This window comes from Salvelinus alpinus, chromosome 28 (genome assembly GCF_045679555.1).
Source record: "Salvelinus alpinus chromosome 28, SLU_Salpinus.1, whole genome shotgun sequence".
Taxonomy (NCBI): domain Eukaryota; kingdom Metazoa; phylum Chordata; class Actinopteri; order Salmoniformes; family Salmonidae; genus Salvelinus; species Salvelinus alpinus.
The window spans coordinates 21,416,629-21,442,323 of NC_092113.1; the positions used below are offsets into that span (position 1 = coordinate 21,416,629).

Below are 25,695 nucleotides of genomic sequence, written 5' to 3' on the forward strand. Positions count from 1 at the left end.
GACTCAAATTATGTCAATTAGCCTAACAGAAGCTTCTAAAGCCATGACATCGTTTTCTGGAATTTTCCAAGCTGTTTAAAGGCACAGTCAACTTAGTGTATGTAAACTTCTGACCCACTGGAATTGTGATACAGTGAATTATAAGTGAAATAATCTGTCTGTAAACAATTGTTGGAAAAATGACTTGTGTCATGCACAAAGTAGATGTCCTAACCGACTTGCCAAAACTATAGTTTGTTAACAAGAAAATTGTGGAGTGGTTGAAAAACTGGTTTTAATGACTCCAACCTAAGTGTATGTAAACTTCCGACTTCAACTGTATATATATATATATGTTTTAATTTAACCTTTATTTAACTAGGCAAGTCAGTTAAAAACGAATTCTTATTTTACAATGATGTCATACCCCGGCCAAACCCTTCCCTAACACGGATGATGCTGGGCCAAGTGTGCACCGCCCTATGGGACTCCCGATCACGGCCGGTTGTGATACAGCCCGGGATCGAACCAGAGTCTGTAGTGTGCACTGAGATGCAGTGCCTTAGACCACTGCGCCACTCGGGAGCCTCCAAAAATATCACAGTGTCAACGCATATGAACTAACAGGTTAGAGCAAACAACGCAATTATTACAACTCATAGGTTGTAGTATACCTTTCTTTTCTGGCTTGGCTTACCCAGTGATTTTACCCACGCACCGCTACTGCCTTCAAAACATGGACAATGCCTTTCACTTAATCAGTCTATATTACGCTGATCGTATAGACTTAAGGGAAAAACCCTGTGAACTTGTTCATCAAACACAGGGAGAAAAGTGTCACAAATAACATCATCCCATGTTAATTAAATAATGCCTAAACAAGGAAGTCCACAAATAAGAGCATGGTTCGAACACAAAAATAGACAAACATTTATAAAAAATGTCCCCGCTGCCTGCTGTGTAGGCTAAGCCCAAAAATGTATATATTTATTTCTGAAGTTGTCTATTTTTGTGTGCAAACCACCCTCTAAAACTGCATGACCAATATTTACTCTGTTCACAAACTTCTCAGTGCACATAGACTTCTCTGTTCATTACAACACACTACTGTGAAACGGTACCATATCACTTCCCCCAGTGCAGGTTTCCCAAGCGTGGGTTAGATTGAATGTTGGCCTACTTAAATCAGCCCCAGGCAACAAGAGTGGTTAGTCATTGTGGCATAAGGCATGTAGCTAGCTCTTTTTATGTTCTACATGTTGTTTGTAACTTCAATCTGGGACAAGTGTGGTTAAAGGCACTAAAAGGTAAACATGTTAACCTACTGTTCTGAGTAATAAAGAACACAACCCCCAAAAGATCCCCTGGCATCACAAATAGGGAGTGCATGTGTCCAAAATGACACCCTATTCCCTATATAGTGCACTACTTTTGACTAGGTTCCATTGGGATCTGGTCAAAAGTAGTGCACTATATAGGGAATACGATACCATTTGGGACACACAATGCGATTCCATTTAAAACTCACAGATGATACTTTATCCTTGAGGGCCTTCTTGACCAGAAACACTGCTGCCCTCATCATGTTCCTCAATTTCTCCTTGGGCGTCCCGGACGATACTTCCGTCAGCTTCTTGTAGACAGCCAGCAGGGCTTCTTCCCGGTAGGACCAAGTTTTTGAATAAGCTCCAGCCACCTAGGGTGGATGAGAGGATTAGAAAGTCAAACTGTCCAGAGGATGACTGACTGACTATGAGAGATACATCATGTAAAGTCTGGGTTTTTCCTGTGTATGTGTGTGTGTGTATGCATACATGCTTGTGTGTATTTATCTCACCAGTCCGTCTCCGTACACCTCGATAGGGAAACTGGCCTCTCTCTGGGCACTCTCTGTCAGGGGCTCAGGCTCCCCAGTCACACCAGGGCTACAGGGGATGATGGTGGCCAGGGGAGAGGGGGGGAGACTGGACTCCTCAGGGTGGCTCTGAGGCATCTCCCCCTTTCTCTGCAAGGCAGGTAGGGGTCTCTCGTCATAAGGCAGGGCGGTGACCTGTGCATACAGTCATTCAATGGGAGATCAATGGGACATCAAACTATTGTTTAATTATTGTGGTTAGATCATGTTTCTATATAGATCAATTCACTTCTTTAAGATAACCTCACATGACGCTAATATTACTTTGCTTGCAGCAACACTAATTGAGGATTGAAATAAACAAAAGTTACCTGTTGGGGTGGTTAAGAGTTTGGACTTGATGAGTGAAGATTTAAGCAGGTTTACATTTCTTACACCCAGATATCGCAAGTGTTGAGATACACTGAAATGTTCAGTGTTCAAGAGAAAAATACCATGTAACCAACCAAACAGACCGAGCTAGACAGACTGGTGAAAAGATTGATTGATCAGATTATCTACTAAAACAAATGTTGCTTTCATTGACTTTGCTATCGTTGTATGTATAATGAGTTTTAGAACCCAGGTATAATATCTAATCCAAGTTTAACTGCCAGCCAACTGGCACAATACTCCTGTAAAAGGCCAAAAGCAGGGCCTTCCAGCCAGGTTGGCTCGTGCTAAAGTCACTCAACTGTTTCACACTTTTAAACTGAACCTGTCTGCAGTCACACTGGTGAGTAAACCATATAACATCTTGGTCATAATCTCACATTGAGTGTTTCAAACACCCCTGCAGATTATAAGGAGGGGCTCAGTGTGTTTCTTGTCGCGACATTGTGGCTATAACTCTTCTTCAATAACTTTTGGGGTTTGGTATAACATGGGAAAAAGGAAAAAGTTGTGAATAGCATAAGAAAACTTCAACTATAACTGGGCATCAATCAGAGCTTTTTAACTTGTCAGGTTAGTCTTTGCTAGCCTTGAAATCCAAACAGAATCATGCTTCGTTTCACAAGTGAAACAATAATGCTACATTCAGTGATTCAGTGTGGGACTCACGTCTATCCTGGGCACTGCTGGGTAGGAGCGTGGTGTCGGAGGGAGGGAGCGCAGCAGGGTTTGGGGGGGACTGACAGGTTTGGGGGGTAAAGGATCCACAGTCTCCGTGATCACAGGTTCCTGGTTTCTCCTCCTCCTCGTTTCCGTGACAACCCTCATCTTGTGTCCTACTTGGTGGCGGCGTGGGGAAGGCACATCGGGAGAGTCCTCGGATGGTGACTCTGTCATCTCCCTTATCTAAAGTCAACATGAGGAGAGAAGAGGGAGGGCTTTCCTCGTCAAACTGCTTGGCTTTGCAAAGTTGGTGGGTGTCAAGGTTGAAAGATGACCAAATGTCATTTAATGCAAGATGATGGAAGATGGGATATATGGGGAACCTAGCGTTTAAGCACAATGGGCCAGTAATCGAAAGGTCACTGGTTCAAATCCCCGAGTAGACTAGGTGAAAAATCTGTCGATGTGCCCTTCAGCAAGGCAGTTAACCGTAATTGCTCTTGTAAGATGCTCTGGATAAGAGTGTCTGCTAAAATGACAAAAAATATGAATATTTGTAGACATGCTAGTTAATTTGGTTACAAAATAATAAAAAGACCATTAATTACCATAGTGCAGTGGTTTACAACCTGTTTCTTTTTTTTGTGAAAAATAATAACAGTTGGGACTATAATGATGTTGTAAGCAATTTTACATTACTTTTCACAATGCAAATTGTATAACAAACATAATAGGCCTTTAAGCTGTTACATTCACTGATAAAATAGACAAAAATTGACCGCTAAGATAGATATTTTATGTTAAAAAAATATGTGACTCTGCGAATGGTGGACCTCAATAGCCTTTGACTGGTGGTCCCCGGATAGGAAAAGTTTGGGTACCGCTGCCATAGTGAACGAACTTGTAATGTATTTTTCCATTATAAGGTCATGTTTTCAGTTGATATGTTGTCACATCACTGTTTTTATGCTGTTTTAAAAAACCCAATGAATATTGTTAAATGAGGGCATTAAGATACACTACATGACGAAAAGTATTTGGACACCTGCTTGTCAAATATCTCAATCCGAAATCATGGGCATGAATATGGAGTTGGTCCCACCTTTGCTGCTATAACAGACTCCACTCTACTGGAGGCTTTCCACTAGATGTTGGAACATTGCTGCGGGGACCTGCTTCTACAAGAGCTTTAGTGAGGTCGGACATTGATGTTGGATGATTAGGCCTGGCTCGCAGTCGGTGTTTCAATTTATCCCAAAGGTGTTCGATGGGGTTGAGGTCAGGGCTCTGTGCAGGCCAGTCAAGTTCTTCCACACCGATCTCAACAAACCATTTCTGTATGGACCTCACTTTGTGCACAGGGGCATTGTTATGCTGAAACAGGAAAGGGTCTTCCCCAAACTATTCCCACAAAGTTGGAAGCACAGAATCGTCTAAAATGTCATTGTATGCTGTAGCATTAAGATTTCCCTTCACTAAAACTAAGGGGCCTAGCCCAAACCATAAAAAACAGTCCTAGACCCTTATTCCTCCTCCACCAAACTTTACAGTTGGCACCAGGAATTCAGACAGGTAGTGTTCTCCTGGCATCCGCCAAAACCAGATTCATCCATCGGACTGCCAGATGATGAAGCGTGATTCATCACTCCAGAGAACGCGTTTCCACTGCTCCAGAGTCCAATGACAGCGAGCATTACACCACGCCAGCCGACGCTTGGCATTGCGCATGGTGATCTTAAGCTTGTGGAAGAGGCAGTTTGGAACTCGGTAGTGCGTGTTGCAACCGAGGACAGACTATTTTTAACGAACTGACTTGTTGGAAAGGTGGCATCCTATGACGGTGCCACGTTGAAAATCACTGAGCTCTTCAGTAAGGCCATTCTACTGCCAATGTTTGTCTATGGAGATTGCATGTCTGTGTGCTCAATTTTATATACCTGTCAGCAACGGGTATGGGGTGTCCACATACTTTTGTATTTATAGTGTACATTTCCAGTCACAACAATTCAAATGACTGAAGAAGCCACATTGAGCCACTCACCATGCCCATGTCCAGTAGGTTGTGGACCTCTAGTTGATGGTACACCGTCATCCTGTACTCCTCCATTTGCTCCTTCTTCTTCTTGGCTGTGTCATAGTCCTCCTTTTCTATGGCACAGCATTTCTCCACGTCATATCGGCCCAGACGTTCTCCTACCTAGCCCACAGTCACACAGGGGGATAGAAGGAAGAAAGAGGAGATAGGATGGAGAAAGAGAAACAGTATGTTTTTTTGAATGGACAACTAAAAAGCCTAGATGTTGGAAGGAAGTGGCAAACTATCTATTATTGTTCAACATGACTGCATAAAAGAAATGTTGAGCAAATTCTCCTTAAATTGTGGTTAGTATGCAACGGGGCATTGCCATGCCCACATGGCATCATGGTATTCCATGGACGGAATCGTTAACATTTACGAACTGGATATTTTACCGTTGTCAATATCCAAAATGGTACCCTAATCACTTTATAGTGCACTACTTATGACCAGGGCCCATGGGGAAGTAGTGCAGTACATAGGGAATAGGGTGCCACTTAGGACGGAGACCAGAGGTTCCAGTTCAATGCATCATTTTACAGGGAAATTCCATAGAACTGAGCAAGCTTGCTAGTCCGGTGCCAGGTAACACAGATATATAAGTCTATGGGTAACACAGCATTAGCTACTGATGTAAAATACAATTAGTAGTTGATATATTTGAAGTATGTGACAATATTCAACCTTTATTTAACTAGGCAAGCCAGTTAAGAACAAATTCTTATTTACAATGACGGCCTACCCCGGCCAAACCCGGACAACGCTGGGCCAATTGTGTGCCGCCCTATGGGACTCCCAATCACAGCCGGATGTGATTCAGCCTGGATTCGAACCAGGGACTCTAGTGACGCCTCTTGCATTGAGATGCAGTGTCTTAGACCGCTGCGCCACTCGGGAGCACAATATGAAGTAATTGCCTTTTCTATCAATCCTACATTGGTGTGAGTTATGTCCTCAAGAGGCTATGGTGGAAGAGTTTCGGTTTGACCACCTTGGCAACAGCAGCGCATGCAATTCTAATTGGCCAAGGGGAGAAGGGGATTGGAATTGGGTTTGGGAAGTTCTTTGGCTGAATTCACTCACAAGATGTGATATGGAGTATACCTTATGTGTCCACTTGTAATGCAAAGATAACATATCTGTGTACTGTTTCAATGTCAAACTTCTTGCTTGTGATTCTAACAACACTTTTTCCCCTACCCCTAAGCACTTCATGTAGATGGATAGGTAGGTACTGTATAAGCAATATGGCACTCCACCTTATCCTCTGATAGGCTAGGTAGAATTTCCGTCATATTACTTATATCTAACTATGCAATACATCTTTTCAGATCTACACAAGGGCCAAGGGGGGGGGGGGCAGGCTATTGAGTATTTTGTTCAATTTTCACACAGAAGACCCTAGAAGTACCTTCTGCAGGTCAGCGACAGCCTGCTTGAGTGTTTTGGCAAACTCGTATCTCTCCTGACGGACCATTTCCTGCTTCTTGTCATCCAGCAGGCGGATGATGTGGGCTACCTCGGGGTCCTGGTACATGTCAAAAGCCAGGTCATCCAGAGGAGAGATGGACTCACACTTACTGAAAAAAACAATGGGATAGAGCCACTTTTAATGCAGAGACCAGAGCTTAATTTCACACTTTTAGATAACAATGTACCCCAATTAGGTATTCAAAATGTTATCTGAAAGTGAGTGATTAGTTAAACACATTCTTTACATTTGTTGAGTCACAACACGACTCCCAAATATCATCAGTATTGTTAAAAAAATATGATTTTTAACATCTATGGCAGGAAGCCGTTTTTCTTTTGCTTTTGCCAGAGGAACTCTGCCTAGAAGGCCAGCATCCCGGAGTCGCTTCTTCACTGATGACGTTGAGACTGGTGTTTTGCGGGTACTATTTAATGAAGCTGCCAGTTGAGGACTTGTGAGGCGTCAGTTTCTCAAACCAGACACTCTAATGTACTTGTCCTCTCGCTCAGTTGTGCACCGGGGCCTCCCACTCCTCTTTCTATTCTTGTTAGAGCCAGTTTGCGCTGTTCTCTGAAGGGAGTAGTACACAGCTTTGTACCAGATCTTCAGTTTCTTGGTCATTTCTCACATGGAATAGCCTTCATTTCTCAGAACAAGAATAGAGTGACGTCTAATGTTCTTTGTTTCTGGCCATTTTGAGCCTGTAATCGAACCCACAAATGCTGATGCTCCAGATACTCAACTAGTCTAAAGAAGGCCAGTTTTATTGCTTCTTTAATCAGCGCCACAGTTTTCAGCTGTGCTAACATAATTGCAAAATTGTTTTCTAATGCCATTGGTTGCTGATAATGGGCCTCTGTACGCCTATGTAGATATTCCATAAAAAATATGCCGTTTCCAGCTACAATAGTAATTTACAACATTAACAATATCTACACTGTATTTCTGATCAATTTGATGTTATTTTAATGGACAAAAAAATGTGCTTTTCTTTCAAAAACAAAGTCACCCCAAACTTTTGAACGGTAGTGTACATACACACACTACTGCTCAAAAGTTTTAGAACACCTTCTCATTAAAGGATTTTTCTTAATTTTTACTATTTTCTACATTGTAGAATAATAGTGAAGACATCAAAACTATGATATAACACAAATGGAATCATGTAGTAACCAAAAAAACGAATCAAAATATATTTGAGATTTTTCAAATAGCCACCCTTTGCCTTGATGACAGCTTTACACACTCTTGGCATTATCTGAATGAGTTCCCACATATGCTGAGCACTTGTTGGCTGGTTTTCCTTCACCTACACCGCGTATCACAAAGAAACGGCGGTTGGAACCAAATTTCCACCGGTCTAATGTCCATTGCTCGGGTTTCATGACCCAAGCAAGTCTCTTCTTCTTATCGGTGTCCTTTAGTATTGGTTTCTTTGCATCCCAAAATAAACTCAAGCCCACTACTAAAGGACACCAATAAGAAGAAGAGACTTGCTTGGGCCAAGAAACATGAGAAATTTACATTAGACCGGTGGAAATCTGTCCATTGGTCTGATGAGTCCAAATTTGCAATTTTTGGTTGCAACCACTGTGTATTTGTGAGACGCAGAGTAGGTGAACGGATGATCTCGGCATGTGTGGTTCTCACCGTGAAGCATAGAGGAGGAGGTGTGATGGTGCTTTGCTGGTGACACTGTCTGTGATTTATTTAGAATTCAAGGCACACTTAACCAGCATGGCTACCACAGCATTCTGCAGTGATACACCATCCCATCTGGTTTGCGCTTAGTGGGACTATCATTCGTTTTTCAACAGGACAATGACCCAACACACCTCCAGGCTGTATAAGGGCTATTTGACCAAGAAGGATAGTGATGGAGTGCTGCATCAGATGACCTGGCCTCCAAAATCACCCGACCTCAACCTAATTGAGATGGTTTGGGGGAGGATGAGTTGGACCGCAGAGTGAAGGAAAAGCAGCCAACAAGTGCTCAGCATATGTGCGAACACCTTCAAGACTGTTGGAAAAGCATTCCTCATGAAGCTTGTTGAGAGAATGCCAAGATTGTGCAAAGCTTTCATCAAGGCAAAGGGTGGCTACTTTTTTGGTTACTATATGATTCCATATGTGTTATTTTATAGTTATTCTACAATGTAGAAAATAGTCAAAATAAAGAAAAACCCTTGAATGAGTATGTGTGTCCAAACTCTTGACTGGTACTGTATATATATAGACCAAAGAGATGTGCATAGACTTCAGGAAGTGTACAACACCTACCTCTGCAACATCTATCAGAGGTCAGAATATAGAGATTGTAGAGGAATAAAAATACCTGGGTGTCCTCTTGGACAATAAGCTTCAGTGGAGTAAATGTACAGACCTGATCTACAAAGAGCCAACAGAGACTGTACTTTCTCAAAAAGCTGGGATCTTTTAATGTAGACTGTACTATACGGACTCTGTTTTACAAATCTTTCATTGAGAGTATTTGAACTTTTTGTATTGTTTGTTGGTTTGGCAATGCCACTGTCAGCCAGAGAAATATGCTGAGAAGGATTATCACCACAGCAAGCAAGGTACTTGGAGTCAAACAGACAGGCCTGGATGAGATCTTTAAGGTCAGGGCCCTCCGCAAGGCTCACAAAATCATTTTAGACCCAAGCCACCCCCTGTACCTGTACTTTGAACTACTCCCCTCTGGGTGCAGGTATAGGGCACCCCTCAGCAGGAAAAACAGAACTAGACAATAATTTGTGCCAGGTGTGATATCCCTCCTAAATAGCTCGGGCTAATGTTCCTATCGACTCAGTAAGGCCAGCAGGCTAGTCTTTAAAAAAAATATATATATATTGGTATGTAACTGTTATTAAAGTTGTATTGTCAATTTTGTTTTGTATTTAAACGCCACTTTAAATGTGTACATGACACTGCAACAAAATTTCCCCATGGGGACAATAAAGTCAGTGGGTATATTTAGGATTTTCGTTTTTGTTCATAAACTAAAATCACTAGGAATTCAGCAAAAAAAAAAAATAATTTAGGAAATCTGTTCACCAAGTATTCCCACGAATAAAAAAAAAGATTGTCTCAATGTATTCAAGGTATGAAATTCTCTCTTTTTGGGCTTACAGTAGTTGTGGTCAATTTACAGTGTACAAAATAGTATAATTATGTTCCGGCCCCCCAACCATCTGCTCCAAGAAAAAAATTGTCCCGAGGCTGAATCTAGATGCTTACCTCTGATCTATGGGATATTGTTTTGTTTTTCTAAAAATGTGAATGACATCTTGGAGTCTCAGAGTGACAAATTGACAACTATTCCAATTGACGCATCAGTTCCTGGGTTCTACATTAGCCAGATCTACTGTTAACAGACTATAGTCCAAGCTAAAGAGAAAAAATGGAAATGGCAAATTGAGTGGTGATCATACGTCAACTTCAAGGCTAATGTTTTGTTTAAACAGCATTGTCACAGAGCACTTCACAGTACAATGCGCCTTGAGCCTTCAACCCTTACCCCATGTATGTTCCATCCAAGGCGGTCTCGTGCTGACTACTGTTGAGGTAGTGCTCAATCAGTTGCTCTCTGCTAGGCTGAGGGCAAACAGAGGTACAATTAACCTCCCTCAATGACAGGCTGCAAAACACACAGCCATAAGGCCCAGACAGGTCATCTGCTCAGTAAAACACACAACCACTGTTAACGGAGTCATTATTATGGATACAGGAATGGAGTATAGTCTAGTGGTAAACAAGAGAGTGAACAGTAACATGGACTTGATAAGAGGACTACTCAACTCTGTATAATACTTGATGAGGCAAGTCATCAGTGCCACAACACCACAGAGTTAGGTGATCTACCACAAGTAGTATGTCAATGATACGACCAGCTCTCACTCCACATACTTCAAAGTCACTCTATAGGCTTTACCTGTACAATCACAACATACATGCAGCAGTAAGAACACTAAAATCCCTGAGAGATAACCAGGCAAGCTAAGACTGTGGCCGGGTGGAGGTGCCTAAGAGTGGGATTAGAGAGTGACAATGTGAAGCTTGTACCGTGGAATCTGCCTATCTGTGTGTTGGAGAGGTAAGGCTGGGCCACTTGGTGTAGGGGAAAGTTGCACCTAGACGCTGATCTTTGGTCAGCTTTGCATTTTCCACATGAATGGTTAAGGTTAGGACTGGGAGGGGAAGCTGATCTTATATCTGCAGCTAGGGGAAACTTCCCCCCGGAGCTGGGCCACTCTCTTCCAGGGGCTGTCCGTCCGCAGGTCTATCTGATTACAGTGGCTAAGGCCTCCTCTGTGATTACTCTGCCCTCGGAGTCGGATTACCACATTCCTGCCCCACGCCTGTCAGGGCAAGCAGCGCACACACCAATACAGATGCCAATACAGGCACACACAGTGACCACCATGCAACCACGCAACAACAGAAACACTGTGTGTGTGTGCAAACTGTAGTCTGTGTGCATTTTGTAAACATACAGTGACACACAGTTTGCATACATAAACAGTGGAAAAGGTTTTTTTCTATTTTCTCTATACACAAATACATATTATGGAAACACATAACACCAATAAAATATATATATGCCATTTAGCAGACGGTTTAATCCATTATTTTACCTTTATTTAACTAGGCAAGTCCACAATATTCAGAAATATCGACCATGATTATCTGCAGAACAATGTAGGTATATAATGGGTATATGGTTCTACAGTAGCCATACTCACCGTTGTGGGTTAAATGCTTATGGACAAGTAATGAAATCAAATAGATGTTTTTATTAGCGCAGCCTATCATGAAATTTACTTCAGGTTGGCAGGCTCACACAAATACTAACACAGCAGCGCATTCTAGTGTTTCACAGTAGTACTGCACCTTAAATATACAGTAACATAAAACATGTCAGAACACACACATTAAAGAGCGACCACTTACAATTGTGTCAACAGCAGTGCCATCCACAGAATCTCCCAAAACATTAATGGCAACCAATGCAACCTGAAATGATAAACAAAAGTCGATGAAAAAATAAATCAAATAAACTATAAAATGATATGAATGTGGTAGTATGTAAGTCAAATAAACAGGTTAAGGGGAACGACTTTATGTCTTTATGACTTTATAGTGGAGTACCTGGTTGTAAAGGTTGTAGCGGTTGACATGGTTTCTGTGAAAGGTTATACGGAGGTATGTTCCAATGGCATCCACGTGAACAGACTTCAGCTCCCGGGCTTTGAAGCCTGTTTTCTCATTGTCCGATAAAGAAACATACCTATGGCAAAAGTTGCATATCAATTTCTATTACTGTGCACCTTTCTTGTAACGACAAAGCAGTAAATATGATGAAAATGTAGGCCTATATATCATAATAGTAATATAGTTACTTAGAAATAACAGATGTTGAAGTTCAGCATGTATATTCATTACTGCGTGTGTCAGGTAGAAATTGAACCAACAACCTTTCTGTTCACAGCACCATGCTCCATAGAAACATGACAACCAACTAAGCCAGACTCATATACATTAGGGTACACCATAGCAAAATGTTTTGCAACAGAAAAAACTGATTTTCTATCAGACGAGTTCAGATACTCCCTCCCTGTTTCAGCTCAGTTTCTTGCTTTGGGTGCCTTGTCTGTGTCGGTCAGACATCTCTTTTCGCTGGTTCTACTGACTCACCCTAGCCTGCGGAGGTGCCCAGAGAGACCAGGTGAGTCGGCCTCTAGTAGTCGGTCCCCGATGTGGAACTCTATTTTGCCTGAGATCAGGTACTGGTGGGCAAGCAGCTGCAGCTTACGGACCCGACTCTGCTCTGGCAACTGCAAAGTGACCTGCTGAGGGTATGGACAGAACCTGTGGAAAGAAACAGTGAGGTTGGTACTTCTAGTACTGGACTTCCAGTACATTACTGAAAAACAGATCTAAAAGCAGTGTGTGTGTGTGAATCTCAAACCAGCCCCTCGCCCCAACAAACTCGTTTGGAGGGCCCTCCGTTGTCACGTGTTGGTGACGAAACTCAGAAGGTGACTTCAATAGAGTGGCGAGGGGATCAATAAACCCATCAACTTCAGGACACACTCTTGACTTGAATGACGCAATTCATGTTCAACATTTAAATAATAAAACAAGCATGAAATTCCCCCTGTTGTTTAACAAAATATAAAGGTCAGTAACAGTTAAACATTTAATTTGGGAGGTATTTCATTTGTTTCATGTGTCAAGCCTCGAAATCAGACAAACAAACGCACGTGTCATATAATTTGTCACCCCTTGCAATTTTTTGTATGAAATTGCACAAACTCCAAACATATTGCAGTGTGTATTGGGATAGTACTTCGCTCTGGAGCTTGCTGGCTTGGTCGAAGTGGCTTTCGGGGGCTTTGGGACACTTGCATATGGCGGAGGCGCACATGAGAGAGTGTGTGTGTGAGAGAGAGTGTCTACCTGGCAGATCTCCAGCCATTGACCGTTGGTGCATGGACCATCAGCTCCTTGGCACTGAAGTTATCTTCGTGACCAGAGGAACTGACCAGGGTGAATCCTATCTTCTGGGGCATCCTGCTGCTGCACACTATCAAATATGGAGAAACATAACATAATCTACAACTGAATATCATCTGAAGCACCTTTCACTATCAAATAGATTGGCACAGTAATTAGCTAGCTAAGTTACCTATACTCATAAACCATGGAAGAGTGACAGCAATATTCACCCTGGGATTGAGATAAACCTTGACAGCTAGCGTTACACTACTCTACAATGGACACAAGATTAGACGTGTAGGTGAACTTGGGATATCATTCTGCCATTTAATTTTCATATCATTCTGCCATTTAATATCAAATGTATGCCCCTAAACAAATTAGTTCAATAGCATACATTTCAATACTCCGTGTTAGCTATACGGTATTGTATTGCTTGCTTGCTTCTGACGTCCCTGGGGTGGGAAGGAATGAACTTGGAGCTGATGACAGCGCGAGTTAAAGACAGCCTAGCTAGCGTGTTGTAGCTAGCTAACGTTAGCTAACTCGTTCCTACTTAGAATGGTAACGTAAAACACCTTGAATTCATATAAATATAGTGACACCGGATGCACAATAAAACCTCCGTTTGAATACAACGTATTTCCTATTGAAGTATAGTGTTACTACAAATATATCAAAGATATCTTACCATGAACATTACAAAAATGTTGACAGCTCGCCCAAGTCCCATTTCATCTCCATAACCACCGCTGACAACAACTAGTAAGCTAAGGTGCGCATGCGCCGGACCATCGTCTCACCGCGAAGGACTGTGGTCCATGAAGTTTTTAATAAATTCAAAAATATTTTTGAGTATCCAGTCTGCACGTGTACTGCGCATATCATCTCCACTGCTCGATGCATATTTCACTGCGCCTTCCATTCCGCAGATAAACATTTTAAAGTGTATGTGCTCAAGTGTTACCGGGTGGCTAAAGGCGTCTGTGCTCAAGTGTTACCGGGTGGCATGAGTTTTCCTTTTCCGGGTCTGGTGTAGCAGCATGGATGGTCAAGAGAGTTGGCCAGAAATTGAGAAAGCCTCAAAAGAGAAAAGACGCGAACTGGTCCTGCAAGGTGCAGTTATCGATGAAAAGATATCCTCGAATGGAGGTCTGTGTTCCGCAATCTATTCTCTCAAGCTCCTAAATTACCTAGAAATCATCCAATGTCCGAGTTTGACAGAGATTCATGGAGACATACAAAATCTGACCACCCTTACGAGCTTGATTCTTTGTAGGAATAAGCTCTCCTCTATTCCAAAAACCATTGGAAATCTGAAGTCCCTGAAAGTCCTCGACATTTCAGTCAACAACCTGAAAGCTTTGCCTGAAGAGATAACCCAGCTAAGCGATCTCAATACACTCAACGTGAGCTGCAACAACATCGAGTCACTACCAGATGGACTGTCTCATTGCACGAAACTCTCTACCATCAACATCTCCAAAAATGACATCACTCGGTTCCCTGATGACTTCTATCGCCTGGATCTCCTCAGCACCGTCATCGCCTCTGAGAATTACATAGAAGAGCTGAGTGGCGATGTTCACAAGCTCTCTGCTCTGAAGGTTTGTAGCTGAAATAATCCATAATTCCACTGCTACCAAAAATGTGCATGACATCATAAATACCTCTTGTCTATTCCTACTGAATTATGGTCATGATTGACAGGGTAGCTCTCAGTTAATCTTATCAACATTGTATTAAACCTGAGACTGTCTTAACATTTTCCTGGCACAAGGCCTCGCCGATGGTGAGACACCTGAGACCAGGATAAAGCCCTGTTTTGGTTATTAATCTTAATTCATGTTATTACATTCAACTATGATAACAAATATAAAATTTTCCTCAGGTTTTGGACCTATCCAACAACAAGCTCAGTGACATCCCCTACGAGCTGAGTGACTGCTCCAAACTGAAGGAGATCAACTTCAAAGGAAACAAACTCAAAGACAAGCGACTGGAGAAGATGGTCAACGGTTGCCAGACCAAGTCCATCCTGGACTACCTTCGGGCCGGTGGCCGAGGGAAAGGCAAAGGCAGTAAGCAGGCCGACGGGGACGGGGATAAGGCCGACGGGGGCCGGAACGCAGAGAAGACCCAGACCAAAAAGCAGCGCAAGCAGAAAAAGAAGAAGACCGAGGAGGAGGAGGATGAGGTGGATGAGTTGAACCGGCTGGTGGTGAAAGTGCTTCATGTGTCTGACAACCCAGGGGCATTCACTGTAAAGGTGGCAAATGAACTGAAGGACGTGAGGCCGTACTTGGTGTGCTGTGTGGTCAGAGGCATGAACTTCAGGTCCGGGAATGCGCTCAAGAGGTTCCTGGTTGTGCAGGTAATGCTGTTCAGAGATGAGAACACGTTAGCCTTGGTACCAGTCTGTTTCTGCGTTAGTCAACGTCATATTTGCCAAGGAAACTATGTAGGCTAGTAGTTTGTGAATGCAGAAACAGACTAAGAACACGCTTCAAAATAAACTGAAGTTCAGTGGTGGGAAAAGTACTCAATTGTCATACTTGAGTAAAAGTAAAGATGCCTTAATAGAAAATGACTCAAGTGAAAGTTACTTTTAAACTTTTACTGGGTATTTGGTTTTAAATTGACTTAAGTACCAAGAGTAAAAATAAAAGTATAAATCATTTCAAATTCCTTATATTAAGCAAACCAGATGGCACAATGTTTAAATGTTTTATTCACATATAGCCAGAGGCACACTCCAACATCATTTACAAACTAAGCATTTGTGTTTACTGAGTCTGCCAGATCAGAGGCAGTAGGGATGTTCTCTTGATAAGTGCATGAATTGGTCCTTTTTCCTGTCAAAATTTAACGAGTACTTTTCGGTGTAAGGGAAAATGTATGGATTAAAAACTACATTATTTTCTTTAGGAATGTAATGAAGTAAAAGTTGGCAAAAAATATAAAAAGTGAAGTACAGATACCCCCCAAAACTACTTAATTAGTACTTTAAAGTATTTTTACTTAAGTACTTTACACCACTGTGCAAGCTCATAAATTGACACCATCCTCGATAGGCTATGTAACATAATATATGATCGTTAAGTCTCTTTTGCATTATTCCGTTTTCACCACTCTTTCTCTTACCTGTTGTATTTTAGACCAAACTTCACGATGACCTATGTGGTAAAAGGACAACTGCGACCATCGCAACACACGACATGCAGCTACTCAAGGGACCTCTCATGTATGATGCCAGAACACCTCCTATGTTAAAGGTATGACACATTGCCTGACATTTTGCTCATACAATGTTAGACAGCCACAAATTCTCAAATGTAAGTCGCTCTGAGATGGAATTAAAAAACACATTTACATCTGACACATTTACTATGACTAACTTCTTGAGCTTATATTAGGGCTGGGAATTGTCAGGGACCTCACGATACTTAGGTGCCGACACAATATGTATTGCGATTCGATATATAATTCAAATGTATTGCTCACTACAGTATGTCTGCTGAAGAGGGACAAGAGAGCCATGAGAATTTTGAGATAAAAGCGGCCAAAACATGTTGGCTCACCATTTTAAAAAGAAGATGGAGAACAAGCAATAGGATGAGAAATGCCTGAGTTTTGCCGCAGGTACAGCCTACTATAGCGCTAGTTAACGTTAACTACCCAGGTACCCCCGCCCCCATTCCTAGCTTCTATGTGTTTTCCAAGCTATTTTAAACTCTTCTCAATTGATTGGTTTATGATGACATTTCTCAGGACCTTGTTCCATGTCTTTGTTCAAGTAGTTTATGCAGGCAGTCTCAAATGTTTCTGGAGAATATAACAAAGCTCTTTTTCTATTGAACATAATACCTCTGTTTTCTTGAGTAGAATCCAGTATTTTGAAGGACAGTTTTAATCAGTAGTTGTGAGCCATAACATTATTCCTTTCTTAATAATTCATGATCCTTTTAAATATATTTTACGCCAAAGCCAGGCAACAAGCCTTTTATAGTGACATCAGTCTGTTATTGAAAGACCTTCATGCGGATTCACCTCAACAGTTTGAACACAAAATAATTGTTGCTGGTTGTTGCCTGTCGCTCTTGGCATATAAACAAATCATTATATTCATAAATTGCATTCAGGTTTGTGTCAATGCATTTCGGTCCCATTCACGGTTATTTAAACAAGCAAAATATATTTTGAAAGGAGCATAAATCTCTCATAAACTCCCAACATAAAATGTTGTTTACTAGATAGTCCCCCTGGGCCGTAAGGAGATGACTGCGGTGGAGCTGATGAGGCAGCTGCAGCTAGAGGCAGAGGACCAGAGGAAACAGAGGAAGAGGCAGAATGTGTCTGGCCTCCACAAGTGAGTATTAACACCTGTCTTTAAGGCAGAGCTGAAAGTATAGGTGAGTCCAGATTCTGTACTCTTCTCCCAAAGTGTATATTTGCAGACTTCCCTTCATGGATTTAACAATGATGGAAACTCTACACAGCAAATGATTACACAAATTCAATGCTTATAAATCCATGACAGGAAGTATAAAAGTGCACACTTCTGGAGGATGTAGAATCGGAAACGCAGCCCAAAGCTGCAGTCGGCCTGATGCCCATTCTTTTTTGTTTTCTTATTAAAAGGAGGGGGAAAAAAAATAATCACAAAGTGGCCTCTGGGTTGATGTCAGCATTCTTAAAGGTAGAGTCAGCGATATGACGTAGATGCACAAATAAACAGCATAGTGAGTCAATTTCCGCAACAACAGATTGCGAGGCTAAACTTCACCACTGTTTTGGTCCCGTGACTACTAGGAGTGTAATATTCGTATTCGTACCAAACCGTTTTGTATGGGGACCTCGGTTCGGTCCGCACTGTGAATCCGAATGAAAACAAAACAAACACAATTAAAGCTAGGCCTATAGGCTAAGCCTACGCTGCTTTGTAGACCTATGCCTCTTGAGTAAATCTGAGCAACAAAAAAATAATTTCAGGCTATTGCGTTAAGACAACTAGAGCCTATGCGCACATTGTAATAAAATTATAATCTTAATTGGCGCATTTCAAACTGTCCTTCATGAGACGTAGCCAGGAACTAGTTCTGTACGATGGTGAGTGGTGGGGTCAATAAACCAGAATTGAAGGATCCTCCATCATCGTTTAAATTTCCAGTTTGGGAACATTTTGGCTTCCCAGTAGATAACAATGGCGATGAACAGAGAGTTGTGGATAAAACGCTGACAGTATGTCGTCACACTCAACGAGAATAGCCTATGCAGCTGCCAACACCTCAAATATGTTGACACATTTAAGCCGACATCACCCCAGTATACCGGCGCAAGACGGAAACGCAAAGAAACAACAACACAACACGTCTCCCCTCTGCATTCAAGCGGCCTTTGGCAGCTGATTCTGACTGGAGAGCGATAAGTAGGCTCTTACAGTTTTTGGTTTATAGCTGTGGGTGTGCTCCCATTCTGTGGTTAAAAATGGGGAGCTTCAGGGCGCACCTCGTGAAACTGCTCAAACCACGTTACGAACTTCCCTCTTGCATCCATTTCAGCATACCGATACCCCCTCTAAAAAAGCCAAGCCAAAGTTTTCAATGAATAGGCCAATGCACCCTGTTTTGCGCTTACTTAACAGTGACAGCCCATCACATTTCCCCGGAGGGGGATGTATCGTGCTGCAGACACGCCCCCTTTACGAGAGTCACAAGTACTCATATGGCACTGAAGGAAACAGTGTCATGTGTTTGTAACCAAGATGGAAGTGGGAATTTATCACATACGACTAGGAAAAATCCACTTGAACGGCCATCCAACTGACAATTACTAGTGGGAAACTCGTCTATCATCGAGAGCACCCACTTCTCCCACATGGTGACATCTGACATCACCTACTAAAGAAATGTCCTCTATAACAGCACTTTCGGCAATTGAATGCAACAACACATTATTTATAAAAAGCAGTCTATTAATGTGGTTTCTGAACTGTCATTTGTTTACAAGCATGATAGATGTACTTTTAGTTTATGGTGTATGCATCTTGTTGGCCATTAGCCAATCTGCGATAATCAACCAGTTCAAATCACATTAATGTATCCAACTGGTATTTATGACTTCATAACTGGTCAATTCACACCTCCCACATGGTTACAAACGCAGCATCAGAGTGAAAACTTGAGGCCCAACATAACAATCCGGTCACAACAGACAATTCCAGGAACATTGTGAATGGCATTTAATTTTCCCGAACGGTGACCCCAAACCATAATACTACTGAACCGTGGGTTTGTCAAACCTTTACACCCCTAGTGGCTACTACGTTGTATGACCGTGTGAGAGCGAAGTCTTGCATCATGTTCATCACAATATATGCGCGGCTGCTCGTGAAATGTCATTTTAAAGGGCCAATCAGCAGTTGAAACAATAACAGTGATTTTTGTGTAAAAAACTAAGGGATGGCAATTGTAAAATGTAATCCCTCTCAAGTTCATAGACAGAGCTGTGGATGCAAGGACTGACTATCCATGATATCAAAATGATATACTGAACAAAAATATAAATGCAACATGTAAAGTGTTGGATTCATGAGCTGAAATTAAAAGATCCCTGATATTGTCTATATGCACAAAAAGCTTATTTCTCTCAGAATGTTAATCCATCAGGTGTGGCATATCAAGAAGCTGATTAAACAGCATGATCATTACACAGGTGCACCTTGTGCTGGGGGCAATAAAAGGCCACTCTAAAATGTGCAGTCTTGTCACACAACACAATGCCATAGATGTCTCAAGTTTTGAGGGAGTGTGCAATTGGCATGCTGACTGCAGGAATGTCCACCAGAGCTGTTGCCAGGGATTTTTATATTAATTTCTCTACCATAAGCCGCCTCCAAGGTCATTTTAGAGAATTTGGCAGTACGTCCAACCGGCCTCAACCACAGATTACCTGTAACCACGCCAGCACAGGACCTCCACATCCGGCTTCTTCACCTGCGGAATCGTCTGAGACCAGCCACCTGGACAGCTGGTGAAACCTTGGGTTTAAACAACCAGAGATTTCTGCACAAACTAGCAGAAACTGTCTCAGGGAAGCTGCCTGCTTGTCATCCTCACCAGGGTCTTGACCTGACTGCAATCTGACTTCAGTGGGCAAATGCTCACCTTCAATGGCCACTGGCATGGATAAGTCCCGGTTTTTAACTGTACCGGGCAGAAGGCAGACAGCGTGTATAGTGTCAACATTGTGAACGGTGGGGTTATGGTATGGGCAGGTATAAGCTACGGACAACGAACACAATAGCATTTTATTGATGTCAGTTTGAATGCACAGATACCGTGAAGAGATCCTGAAGCCCATTGTTCTGCCATAAATCCACTGCTATAACCTCATGTTTCAGCACTTTAATGCATGGTCGCAAGGATCTGTGTACAATTCCTGGAAGCTGTCCCAGTTCTTTCATGGCCTGCATACGCAGCATAAACGTCACCCATTGAGCATGTTTGGGATGCTCTGGATTGATGTGTACGTCAGCACGTTCCTGCCAACATCCTGCAACTTCACACAGCAATTGAAGAGTGGGGCAACATTCCACATGCCACAATCAACAGCCTGATCAACTCTATGTGAAGGAAATGTGTTGCGCTGCATGAGGCGAATGGTGGTCACACCAGATACTGACTGGTTTTCTGATCCACGTCCCTACCTCTTTTTTTTTTTAAGGTATCTTTGACCAACAGATGCATATTTGTATTCCCAATCATGTGAAATCCATAGATTAGAGCCTAAAGAGTTTATTTAAATTGACTGATTTCCTTATGAACTGTAACTCAGTAAAATCTTTGAAATTGTTGCATTTATATTTTTGTTCGGTGTAGTTAACCATGTTTTGATGCTATACAGTGTTTGTTTACATTAACTTTGTTTACAAACATTGGACTAAAACAAGTTTATATTTTGGGTTCTAATGGGGTACGACAAGCAAACTAAGCACCTTATCTCAGCTCACTGATCACCATAGCAACACCCACCCGTAGTACACGCTCCAGCAGGTATATTTCACTGGTCATCCCATAAGCCAACTCCTACTTTGGTCGCCTTTCCTTCCAGTTCTCTGCTGCCAATGACTGGAATGAATTGCAAAAATCACTGAAGCTGGAGACTTATATCTTTAAGCATCAGCTGTCAGAGCAGCTTACCGATCATTGCACCTGTACACAGCCCATCTGTAAATAGCCCACCCAACTACCTCATCCCCATATTATAATTTTTTTTTGCTCCTTTGCACCCCAGTATCTCTACTTGCATATCATCTTCTGCACATCTATCACTCCAATTTTTCTATTGTGTTATTGACTGTATGTTTGTTTATTCCATGTGTAACAGTGTTGTTTATGTCGTACTGCTTTGCTTTGTCTTGGCCAGGTCGCAGTTGTAAATGAGAACTTGTTCTCAACTGGCCTACCTGGTTAAATAAAGGTGAAATAAAATAAAAATGAGGCATTTATAAGTTATATTCTTTATGTATCAATAGGTACATATCGGTCTAAAATGTATGTCGCAACTGCTGATTGCCCCTTTAAATGTTATGGTGTAGTAATAAATGAATTCATATTTCATTTTCTATTTACAGTATGTTGGTGTGGTGTCCTATGCAATAATGCATTGTTTTTATCAAGCACTTCAGTAGCTCAAAACAAAGGCAAAATGATCAGGTTTCTCATTCAACACATGAGGGCGCCATACGGCTTTTTGATCCAGAAACCATGTTGCCACCACGTTGAAGTAAATAGACCTACTCCTTTATTTATGTGGATGAGAATTTGTGGACTGTTGTTTTTAGGACGTGCCATGGTTGAGCCCAGCTGAGTTTTGTTCACCCATTTTCTGTAAAGATATTGCCATGATATAGGCAAGTGATAAAGATTACATTATTTACAAGATTAGGTTAGATAACTTGCCTAATTTTAATTTACTTTAAGGTAGATGACACAGTATACCATGACACAGTATTTTGGGGAGTTTTCAAAGAGCTCAAATGTCACTTCAATCTGCACCATTAGTATGGGTGTAGACCTTTCAATGGGCTCTTATGAAAGGGTTCTGTTGGCTATTGTAGCCATAGTTGGCATGAGGGAAATATTACACTTTAGCCATTGTTTCTCAGCTAAAGTTATTTTACTTTATTTTACTCAGATACCTGCAGCTTCTTGATGGAAAAGAACTCTACCCATGTCTGGTGGATGCAGAGGATCATGTGATCTCATTTCCACCAATCACCAACAGCGAGAGAACCAAGGTGTGTGTGTGTGATCTTTATCAGACCAAAGACGGGTGCCTTTCTTACAGGTCACACTCATACACTTATCACTTGCTGATCCAGCAGTGCATTCACAATACAGCTACACATAGAAATGTCATAATGTTATGATTTAGAATAAGTCTTTGTTCTCCAAATCTACATTTAGCCAACCTATAGAGGCCCAGCAGTGTAGAATGCAGTCTAAAACCTTGCTGAGTTGTACTTTCCCTTAGACTTTGCACACCTTCAGCACTTTGACTTTGGAAGCTTTAAATTTCAGCCGCACCAGATAAAGAAACAAATCTGTATCTTTATTGCTTGCTTAATTGCAGACATGCTTGTATCCGGGTTGCAATAAATTCATCTTGAGTATAGTACTTAGCCTTGAAATCAAACGCTGGCTTTTTAAGACTTAGTTGATGACTCAACCAGGTGTTGTCCTACCTGACATTTTCTGATTCTAAAATGTAGTTCTGATCCCTTATTCTGAATTTCGAGATAGTAGCTTGTAAATTCAAGGGAATATGACGTGGAATAGGCTTACAGGCAATGCACTGCATTTTTTCAATGTATTTATTTTCTAATGCCGGATGGATATGATATCGTACTGTCAACTCTATCCTGTCATCCCTCTTTACAGATTGAATTAATTCGATAATAAAAAATAGTAGTCTGCTTTAGCTGGGGACAATATTACATGCAAGTGATGTACTGTGTCTTTGTCCCGTATTATAGATCAGGAAGACGACTAAGGAGCTTTTCTTAGAAGTGACCAGTTCTACCAGCCTGCAGATCTGTAAAGACGTGATGGATGCTCTCATAGTGGTAAGCTCAGCTCTCTCCCTGTATACAAAGAGACATGCAGTAGGACTGAATCCTACATTGCAATGCACATGCATAACACATACAGCCGTTGATTGCATGAATTAAACATTTACACATGCATGCATCAGTCAGACACACACGGTGGCTGGCGAGAGCAGAAAAGTGTCATGACACCTGGTGTCATGCTCAGTCTCAGGGTGTTGTGCTGGTTTGACGTCTGGATCCTGGCCTCTCTGGCACTCAGTGGAATAAGTGAGCTCATCTGCCCGGGGTGACTGGCCCGGCGGTGTACAGTGTCACCGTCTAAACATACAGCTCACAATACGACTGCAACCCTAGAGCTGCATACACCCACCAGTACACACAGCAGCAGACACGTTTCAATAACAGCCTTGTCGAAACATAGCAGCCGATAAGGGTTTAATCCACACTGATTCCTGCCCCAAAATAGGCATTATTGAGAGAGGGTACGGTTTTGATTGGGTGTGGTGATTGAAGGAGTGATTTGAGGTCAGGTCATGAGAGTTTGGGGTTGATTTAATTCCTGCTCGAATTGGCACACCTCAACAATCCGTCTCAATTGTCTCACTCTCAAGGCTTAAAAATCCTTCTTTAACCTGTCTCCTCCCCTTCACCTACACTGATTTGAAATGGATTTAACAGGTGATATCAATAAGGGATCATATCTTTCACCTGGTCAGTCTATGTCATAGAAATAGCACTCTTAATGTTTTGTACACAGTGTAGGTTGCACTGTTGATGAGACTTCCTGTTCTGGAAGTGCTTGTCCTATATTTCCACAATCTCATTGACAGATTGTATACCTCCCCCTATATATTTTACTGTGTCAACAAACGTGAGTTGAGTGGGGCAAGTTAGTGAGAAGTTTACAATACCTTCAACAAAATTTGCCGCCATTGCTTAAGAAATAAAATTAGGAGAATGTAAAGATTGATGCTATAATAACAATTTCATACCTTGATTACATTGAGACAATTTTTTGGGGGGGAGGGGGGAGATACTTGGTGAACAGATTTCCTATTTAGATTTTATTTTTGTGGAATTCCTGGTGATTTTAGTCTCATTTTTTGGACCAAACACTAAAATCCCCCCAAATATATTTTTAAAAATGACTCATTTGTGGCCGACCCCTGCTCTAGTTTACTTTCTCAAATAGACTTCATCCATATGGCCCCAATGGTCAGCAATTAACACATCTCTCTGTTTCCTGCTCAGAAAATGGCGGAGCTGAACAAGTTCACGTATGAGCACAGAGAGGAGGCTGGGTCAGAGGGAGAGTCGGATTCACCCCCAGTCCCTGCCTCGGATGGTACCACCTCAGGAGAGCTGGTCATCCAGCAGGTTCGCACTGTGGACCCTGACGGGAACCTCAAGGTCGTCTACCCGTCCAAAACGGACCTCTGCACCGACGTCGGCGACCTGAACGTCATTTGGTAGTTGCGCAACAACCAGCCTTTCGATTTATACATTTACGGTCTCACACAGTTAATCACAATACTGTATATGAGTTGCCACTGTTCAATGTATTTGGTTTGCCGGGTTCCCTTGGTAAGCAAAGCCGATTACATCCACTAATTTCTCAAACATAGAAATAGTGTAATTATAGCCTTGCTTAAGTTCTTGATTACTATTTGGCACGTACAAACAGATTCTGCTGTATTAAGGTATAGAATATATCAACTACCTACCCAACCTAAAATATTGCAGTTTTTGTATACTTATTTTTATATTGCTACACACTAAAGGCAACTCACAATAACTGTAAAGTCTGTAGCAAGCCTGTGTGGTCTGTAGAGTGTAGACATAGTTAATGACAACATTTTAGCATTTGTGAACTGAAACAAGTATAAAACCTTTTTCCATTACTCGCTTTAATAAATTAATAGCAGGGAATGTGTATAATGTCTAATATTTTAAAAGATCTCTAAAATAAATTGAACCTTGAGGGCAGCAGTGGTTATGCATTTCTTTATTGCACATGTTGAAAGCCAATGCTTTGTTCTGGGTAGAAACATTTCTCCTATTTTCTTGATAATTTCAGGAATGCTTGGCCTCAATGACACAGGAAACCCCAAAGTGATTGGTCAATTAATGTGCATGCATGGTGAACGGCCCTTTGACTGAATTGTAAAACTGCTTGGGTATTAACAGGTTAACTAAAAAGTGCGGGGTACTGTTACATATCAAGTGTCCATTAAGGGTTGGGGGGAGTGTGTAAATGGATGTGTCTCAGACACACACACACACACAGTATAAAAGAATAGCCAGAGAGTTGCAGTTAGGTGTCCTATACGTCAAGGACTGAGTTGGACTACTCGACACAAGATGCAAGCTTCCATTTAAGGCAACCCATTCATTGGAACTATGAAAAGTACTTACAGAGTACAGAAGAAGCAAGCCTGGTCGGATACAAACAGGGAGAAAAAGTCACGGTGGAGAAGCATTAGTGAAAAGGATATGCGGTTCTTGGAGATTAATGTGCAACGGATTGACAGGGCGAATGCTCCACGAGGAGACCCTGCTCAAGCGGATGCTAACCTGAGACCAGCTCCAAAGATAACAAA

General features: G+C 41.8%; 2 protein-coding genes across 5 annotated transcripts in view; one reads left to right on the plus strand and one right to left on the minus strand.

Moving 5' to 3' along the window:
- Window positions 1-13,782, minus strand: part of cep104 (centrosomal protein 104) — a 37,750-nt gene extending 23,968 nt beyond the window's left edge. For 3 of the 4 annotated variants that reach the window (XM_071372173.1, XM_071372175.1, XM_071372176.1), the window contains exons 1-11: window positions 13,673-13,782; window positions 12,943-13,069; window positions 12,178-12,351; window positions 11,632-11,770; window positions 11,434-11,496; window positions 10,001-10,077; window positions 6,418-6,586; window positions 4,971-5,126; window positions 2,936-3,172; window positions 1,817-2,029; window positions 1,508-1,675 (exon numbers count right to left, since the gene is read on the minus strand). In XM_071372173.1, the coding sequence (XP_071228274.1) occupies window positions 1,508-1,675; window positions 1,817-2,029; window positions 2,936-3,172; window positions 4,971-5,126; window positions 6,418-6,586; window positions 10,001-10,077; window positions 11,434-11,496; window positions 11,632-11,770; window positions 12,178-12,351; window positions 12,943-13,055 (1,509 nt within the window). In that variant the 5' untranslated portion in view covers window positions 13,056-13,069; window positions 13,673-13,782. The remainder of the gene's footprint in view (window positions 1-1,507; window positions 1,676-1,816; window positions 2,030-2,935; window positions 3,173-4,970; window positions 5,127-6,417; window positions 6,587-10,000; window positions 10,078-11,433; window positions 11,497-11,631; window positions 11,771-12,177; window positions 12,352-12,942; window positions 13,070-13,672) is intronic. The other variant, XM_071372174.1, reaches the window with a different exon arrangement.
- A 68-nt stretch (window positions 13,783-13,850) lies between these two features.
- Window positions 13,851-25,081, plus strand: LOC139557406 (leucine-rich repeat-containing protein 47-like). The gene is made up of 7 exons (XM_071372177.1): window positions 13,851-14,588; window positions 14,873-15,355; window positions 16,140-16,256; window positions 17,235-17,350; window positions 22,180-22,282; window positions 23,021-23,110; window positions 24,347-25,081. Exons 1-7 carry the CDS (start codon window positions 14,025-14,027, stop codon window positions 24,566-24,568), a joined length of 1,695 nt encoding a protein of 564 aa, XP_071228278.1. The 5' UTR covers window positions 13,851-14,024; the 3' UTR covers window positions 24,569-25,081.
- The last annotated feature ends 614 nt before the right edge of the window (window positions 25,082-25,695 follow it).